General features: G+C 32.8%; 1 protein-coding gene across 1 annotated transcript; it reads right to left on the bottom strand.

Moving 5' to 3' along the window:
• Positions 1 to 1,930: 1,930 nt before the first annotated feature.
• LOC119835702 lies at positions 1,931 to 3,268 on the bottom strand. Its single transcript, XM_038360678.1, has 2 exons — positions 3,117 to 3,268; positions 1,931 to 2,972 (listed from the first exon to the last, which is right to left on the bottom strand). The coding sequence occupies exons 1-2, from the start codon at positions 3,266 to 3,268 to the stop codon at positions 2,099 to 2,101; spliced, it is 1,026 nt and encodes a 341-aa protein (XP_038216606.1). The 3' UTR covers positions 1,931 to 2,098.
• Positions 3,269 to 8,174: the final 4,906 nt, after the last annotated feature.

Genomic DNA, 8,174 nt, shown 5'->3' with positions numbered 1-8,174 from the left:
TTTTACAAAATTTTATATAACGAAGCATTACTTTGTACCTTTTTGTTGCCTTAGTATGGCAGTGATATAACAAAGTTAGGCATGACAATCTCATTAAAATTTTATTACATCGTTATGACATAGAATTCGGTCCTATTAAGAAAATATTTCAAAAATTTATTTTCTAAAATGTCTCGTAAATGTCAATTAAAAATTCTGCAAACATTTTGAGCACTTAGCCGCGATGTTACGAATTTGCACACACGTCTAAATTAAGAAATTTACGTTAATAATTGAACATCGCAAAAAGGATTGTCAGCAAAGCTTGGACAGCAACCCCACTTTCAATGGGTAATTGAAAAGGGTTGTGCCAGTTAAAAATTCAGTTGGTTACTAACTCAAAGCCACGCGTCTATCTATTTCCTATTTAGGGGTGATCATGCATTTCTTATCATTGTAACCTTTTTTGAGTTAGCTCAATCGATTGCTGTCTATCTGTACAATAAACGTTCGCCAAAATTTGGAAAAATGATTTCTTTTCACAGCATTTATTACTATGTATTACAACAATAAAGTTATAAACTACAATTTGTAATAATGAAATTGTTGAAAATAACTTAATAATTCAATTGGTATTTTTAAAAAATAATCATTAAATGAAGCATCGACTGCCTACCTATTTCTTATCTATATAATTATAATAGTTTACTGTTAATATAGAGCTACTAAGAAATATGAAATTGCCACGTAGCAAATTCTCAAGATAAGCTACCCAATCTAAATACACCAGATTTCATTACAGGATCCGCAGGATATTACCATTTAAAAACAATAGTTTCAATATTCGGGCGAGGGACATAATCCTTAATTTCTACGAAATCACGTTAACGCTTAGGCCTGGTGTACTGTGTGGAGACTGTTCGAATCCATTTACTGCTCTAAATTATGCGTAAAACGTCCATTTGACGTTCTCCCCTCTTCCCTCTTATCGCTTGGACAGAACGGGAGCCCCGGGCGGGGGTGCCGGACTAGGGCGAACCGGGGGAGCCCCCTAAGTGAGGGGGGCCAAAGTCCACCTCACCCTTTAGCTACCCTGAAGTTCCATCTCTCACACCTATAAATTCAGCACACACACCCTATCGGGGGCGCCCATGGCGTACCAATCCTTTCGCTGCGGCCGTGTCACATTTGCCAAGGCTCTAGTGACCTCAACTACAAATTAATATTCAGAAACGTTTCCATTTTGATCGTTAATCATTGCTACTTGTAGCCAATCCTGCGACTATGTCTGTAACATTGATGGATGTTTTATTTTGAGTCGAAGCAAAAGAGTTTTGCCTGGTCCTATATGATATTAATTATATTTTAGTATAGTCCAACGCGTAAATGAAATTTATGTCTGAACTACTTATGATTTACATTGCCTTTGTGAGTCATATTTAATATCGAGCAGCTAAAAATATTAATAATAATAGCCCATTTTAATGAAACTATTTATCACTGACCATTTTATTACTCTTATTTTCAAATACAAAACTCAAGATTAAACGATACTTAAACAAACTAGATTGCGCATCGTCGCACTAAATCACAGGGTACGTGAAAAGTTTACGTCTAATTTTTTTCCAACAATGTACACGATTCTCAAACTTTACGCAACGTAAGCTTAATTATTTATACTTAGTAGTTATTAATAATTGCATGGCATATATGTGTTTTGTTTTATACGTTTAAGTGAAATTTCATAAACATGTACAAATGCTTTAAATGGTATTCCAGTTTATCATAAATTATTATTATATATAAACGTTTCTCATAAAAAAATGTATCAAAACTGCAAATAGTAGATATATATTTTAACATTTCATGACAATGTGCAATGTTTTTTTTATTGAGAACAAATGACAATACTTCAAATATTTGTTTAGAATTAACAGATGAACGTTGAGAGCCGCATGTAGAAAGTAAGGGTGGCGCCAGGAGGGCGCCAAGATTCGCTCGCAGGTAATTTAAATAGACGTCTCATCGGCACTATTTTGAAGAAAAAAATAGATTGAATTCTCTTAAAAAATGCAAGAATTCTGTTCAAAATGTGACTGTTTGTATACAAGGATATTTATTAGAAACGTTGTGCAGGACCATTTCTTGAAATATTTTTTAAAGACTTCGCTTTTCTTTCCGTTAATATTCCCGAGCGGTCCGCTAACTTGAAAGTCTTACAAAGTAATGTAACTCGGGCGCCACCCGCGTTCTCATCAAGAGTCTTCAATGTATTCGTCAAAAGATATTTATTCGCGAAATGTGACTGTTTAGCCTTCAAAATTTCTTGTTTATTTTCTTCTTTCGTTTGTTTTTCTTCGTAGTCTGACATAGAAGAACTACAGCTGTAATTGCATACAACGTCTACCCTTATGACTTGAACGGTAGCTGGGCTTTCTGTCCTTGATATTGTTAAACTTTTCCTTTTACCACTCTTTTCATACGTAATTTTTGCATCTTTCATTGCAGTTTTGGCTGTTTCTACAATTTCTTTACCTTCGTCCTTGTTACGCTTCGATGCTTTCTTAAATTTTGTATCACATTTAAACGATTTTCTCGAAACATTTTTTAACTCAGTTTGTACTGCCTTGCAATGTTTAATTTTAGTGTCAAAATTATAGATGAACGTATTCGATTTACCAGTAGAAGGTCGAGACCGGTCGTTGCTTAGTAAGTATTTGGCGTAATCTTCTAAATAATAGCACGTTAGTTCCGAAAATCGTCCGCAGTCGTTCGCGTTCTCTTCGAGAAGCTCTTTCACAAACATTCTATGTTTTCGGTTGCCCGATAAAGTTTTGTATTTAAAGCTAGTCCGTGGTCTCTTCCTTTGCTGAACTTCGCCTTGAAACTGTAAGTTTTGTACGGTCAAAAATAAGTCCTGGGTGTCTTGTAGAACTCGACCGTTGTCATAAATCTGATTGAGGTCGTAGTGTACGTTTTCATTACAATAAAACCTGTGAACAGGAAATGGCGCTAATGCTACAAAAACATCGATAATTTTAGATTCTCAGAAATCCATTATATATAATTAAGTTCTACAGATATTGCTGAGAATGATTTGTTAAACAGAAATCTAAATTAATAGTTAAAATATAAACCTTTCTAGGGCTTTGCCCTTCCATCTTTGATCCTCTTCGTGATGCGGGTCAATCATTCGTTTTTGACAAATTCTACGGGGCTTCTCAACTGACATGTTTGGTTTAACCCCAGACTTTGTTCGTTCCTGTAGCTGAAGCTTTGCGCACTTCATCTTATCTAAACTATAAACAGAATGACAGTGAGTATGATGATAAGAACTATATAATAACGGTTTACTGTTAATACTTTACGAAAAAATGCAGGTGGAAAAAACAGCAGTGAGTTTAATAAAAATACAACCTCAAAACATACTTATATCATAATACACTCATGATTTAACTAACGGTTGGCTCCACTATGCCTGTAATAAGCGCTAAAGAGATGTGAGTTATTATCGGAATTTTTATTTAAAGCAATTTTCATAGTGTTGCCATTTATGCGCTACCAGTCCAGGTATGTGAAGCTAATAAATAATACCATAAAATTACAACACTTTGATCAAGGATAAAACATAACTATTAAAAGAGCAAATTCATTTTTTTTTTTGTAAATTCTATTAGTTTTCACCGCACTAAAAACTGTAAGAAATAACAAGACGTCTGTATAATATAGATATTTATTCAAAATAATCAATAAATAAATCAAGGTCAACAGTAGAAATTAACTTAATTCAAAATTGTCGTGATCTAATTTGTATTCGTCTATATCTAAATGCTCAGAGCTGTAAATTTATACTTGGCTTTTACGACTTTAGCTACAAGGACATAAAATGCCTAACACATTTCCTCTAACAAACTTTCATGGAACCTACGCCTAATAAAGTTATGTTTTTATATAATTTCTATTTGAAAACTGAATCACCGGTATTAAGTAAGATGCTTTAAACGTTAAGCTAATATAACTTTTAAGGCAGTTTTACATTATTAGTAATTATCCCATGTAAAGCTTTTCGAAGCATTTTGTCATTTCAAAATGCATTGTCTAACATATTTTTTTCCGTTTTCAAAGCGTCTATGTTTTGAAGACGACCCGTTTCGTCTTCTCGCTCTAGCATTAGCAATGCCAATTTGGAATAAGAGGGAGATGAATAAAATGTTTTTTTAAGAGCATCGATATAGGAACTACAATGCCGGCAGGATGGTGTATTTGATCTAGCAATGTAGCGGTCCACATGTTCTTGGGAATAGCTTCGGCAACGATGCAAAAAATGTTTCCCTGTGAAATTTTGTTGGGCTCAAAAAGTCTTGATAGTTTAATTGTAAATATGAAATAGCTATGTTAATTTAAGTTTTAGGCAATCGATTTAAATCGTTTATTATATAACAAATATGAAATTATATATTATACAAACATATTCCTTATCTATTGGTGCCATCCTTATAGATTCTATACGACCCATGGCACCATTATTTTTATCGATTTCTTTTCAGCTTTGACAAAAACTTTAACGAAATGGCTTAATCGTGACTTGGCAGTTTTGGTGGTTTGTTTTGCATAATTACTGTAAGAAAATAAAAACACATTTCGCTACGTCTTGTGAGCCGCCATCAGCTATATTTTGATGGTAGTCAAATGTCAACGGAACACGCAAACCTGTAAATTATATTTTAGGATAGTAGTGCTATTTTTGGTGAATCCTATCGAACTTAAATTGAATGTTTGAGCGCAACGAATTGTTTTAAACAATTTGTTTCGTATACTATTAATTTATATTTGTGTTCACGCAATGTTGTTATATTGTATCTAAACATGGGAACAGTAATTTTAATTGATATTTTACCAAAATACAGGGCAGCTACTGAATTACCTAAAACGGCTGTGAATATAAGAATATTTATAAGAATACATAAGAACGAGAGCTATTGTTTTTAAAATTTAATATGATTTATTAATTCTCTTAATCCTTAAGTACCAAAATGTGTTAAGTCATAGTATAAGCCACGCACACAATGCTGGAATAATAGGCACAGCTGCTACGACTAGATGAGCACACAGACAAACATCTTGTTGCACCGCACACGGACATCTTGGATAACAAAAAATGCATTATTATTATCCTGGAATCAGGACATCGTCAGTTGCCATTGCAATTTGATCCATAGCATCAGTCCAAAAGATTGAAAATTGTATATCAATTCACCTGTAAACGATTAACTTAGATTTATCCTGTGTTAACACCACAATGCACAAATCTAAGACGTTTTCTCTAGAGAATAAGGTATTTTATTGTGTGGGTGTAAAGGAATTTAACTTTTAATAATATTTGAAAAAACACTACGTATCTCACTAGTCACTAGGCGCCAAATGCATGTTGCACATCGAATATTGTGAGTTTTGTGGAATATTGTAGCTTGGAACGTGATGTTTTATTGCGCATCAGTTATTATCGCAGCGATAACACGTGTTTGTTTTCTGTGTTTATTATACGGATTTATTTTAAGATATATCCGTAGTAACAGCGCATTCGTTTTTTTTCTAAAAATAGGGTTGAATGAAAACTTAAATTTAATACAATACTTTCCTTTTGTCCAGCTAGTAATTAACAATAATTATCCATAATAAGTACCTATAATATGACATAACATTTATATTATACCTTTATTATTCCCTGAGATGGCTTTAAAAGTACTTAAGAATACGAAGTAAGATCGATCCTATTTAAAACAAAGCCTCCGTCAGCTGTAAAAATCTCTTCTTAGAATTTTCTTACAACTCTTTCTATTTCGATGAATATAATAATGAAACAAAGGAAGCTTACTCGTGGAACAATTGTCGAATTAGATAGGATGTTAAACTTATTTCAGAGAGTTCTGTAATAAAGCGTTGTTTTTGTTTTTATTCTAATGTTTTTCTTAGTTAACTTTAACTGATAATTAAAACACCCTCTCATTTTTATAGACCCCGGCCGATAAAAAAATGTAAGGTAAATTTTTATTAGAAGGAGCTGGATTAATCAAATGAAACTTACTCTAAAATCTCATACATAATTGAAGATAAAAAAACGCAAAACTTCCATGACTCGCAATCGTATGTAATCTGGTTCACCATCGCCTTTTGTACCGAAAATCGCAAACCTGTCGAAAGGTTCACTTGCACCTAACCAGCTAGTCAAACAAGGTAACCACGACAATACAACCTGTCAGTTGGTCAAACGCGACAAAAGAGGGTCACTGAGAGCGTGTATTGATTACACTACCGCATCCTAATCTTCGGCCGGCCGGCTTCTCATTACCATCACAAAAGCCGGACCCCCCCGCTGGTTAAAAGGAATGAAATCGCTCAGAACACGCCCATGCCGAAAATTATATTATGTTAGAGGCAATTTAAACAGTGACTGATTTATTTGCTTCCTTTTACACAGAGACAATGGAATTTTAATACAACCCCGTTATAATTACTCTCCTCTTCAACGCATCACATATTATTATTTATCAATAGTTCCCATGGTGCAGTTCACGTCGATCTCTCTTATGGAAGTTGCAATGCTATTTCTATAGAAATCGTGCACCGGCTGTATTCAAGACCCCTTTGCCCTAAAATCTATCAAGAGTCGGACAAAGCCGTGTGCGCGAATATGTAGCAGTGGATAAAGAAAGGGATGATATATTGTTAAGTCTGATGTTATTTAAAAAAAACCATTTCCCTTAGTGCTGTCAAGGTGCATTATCACTAGTGATGTGGGAAAGATGTCGATAATTTCAAATTTAATATGATTATATACGTGTGATACAACAAAATAGTATAAAAAAGCATATTTCGGTTATATACATTAAAATCGTATTGTCTAGTGACGCTTTTAACAATAATCTAACTTATATTTAATTTGAACATACATAATATTCCTAAGTTTATAAAATAAATTGATAGTATTAAGGTTGAATACATGCAACCCATTTTTAAATCTCAGCCCTAAATAACTTTTCTGTTCACGACAATACTAGCAGTCAAATGTTTACAACTTTAAAGGAATGAGAAACTTTGAAAGTATCGTTGAACCACAATCACGCCAGGCATAATGGCGAAAACTATGCAAACTCCATAAAATTACAATTTATTTCCGACGCACTCTAAGCATAACTTACAAATACAATTAAAATGCTCCAATTTCGGATAACGCAGGTCAATTAAAAAAGGACATCACTATTAGCTTTCAGGTGAACATAATCATTGTGGGAAAGAATAATTCTATCTCACTCAAAAATATATCTGTTCTATTCTAAAATTGCTCCCTAGAATAATATATTTTAACATCGCGTAGCGTATGTCAATAGATATTGTGCTATTATATGATAAATGTACTGTGCTAATAATATTATAGGTCGGCTACGTTATCACGACTTGTGTGTTATTTATAACAGAAATTATATACATATACATAGTTATTTTTGGGACATTTAAATAAGAAAATTGCACGTTATTATTCGTATCTTATGTATAAGGAAATTGATATAAAGATGAGAACTAATTATTTTATATTTATAATAATTTTAAAGATTTACAGAAAAATAACTAAAAACACATTCATTTGCATTTATTAATTTACATTTTACAATTAAACCTTTTTTACGTTAATTTACGTTTGTTTTTTATTAATATGTACTAATATTTAATATGAATTTGCCATCCTATAGAAAATATGGTTAATAATCATAAGTATCTTTTTTATCGACTACTTCAATTATCTTTACTATTGATAAACCTATTGAAGATGATACCTATTAAAGCGCGCAAGTTTTATTAAAACTATCGGCCTGTCTTCGCCCGTAGAACATATATGGCCTCCTCAATGAATTTGTACCTTTCTAATAGTGAAAGAAATTTAGAAATCGTTCGTGTGGTTTTCGCGTGAAAACATAACAAACATACAAAATGTTAAAGTTTCCTCTTATTATATATTAGTGTAGTATTTTCTTGTGTTTGATTTTTCGCGTATATTATACATTTAGAAACGAAATACTGTCCTGTCTCCCCGTGACCACACTCGCTGTAAAGAAACGTCGGATTGTTGTTTGTTAATTAATTCTGTTAATTCACAAGCTTTACCTCTTCATAACATTCATATAGATAGATAGATTTAT

This window comes from Zerene cesonia, chromosome Z, assembly GCF_012273895.1.
Source record: "Zerene cesonia ecotype Mississippi chromosome Z, Zerene_cesonia_1.1, whole genome shotgun sequence".
Taxonomy (NCBI): Eukaryota; Metazoa; Arthropoda; class Insecta; order Lepidoptera; family Pieridae; genus Zerene; species Zerene cesonia.
Note: the sequence above shows the minus strand (reverse complement) of the source record. Positions and strands in the feature narration are given on the sequence as shown.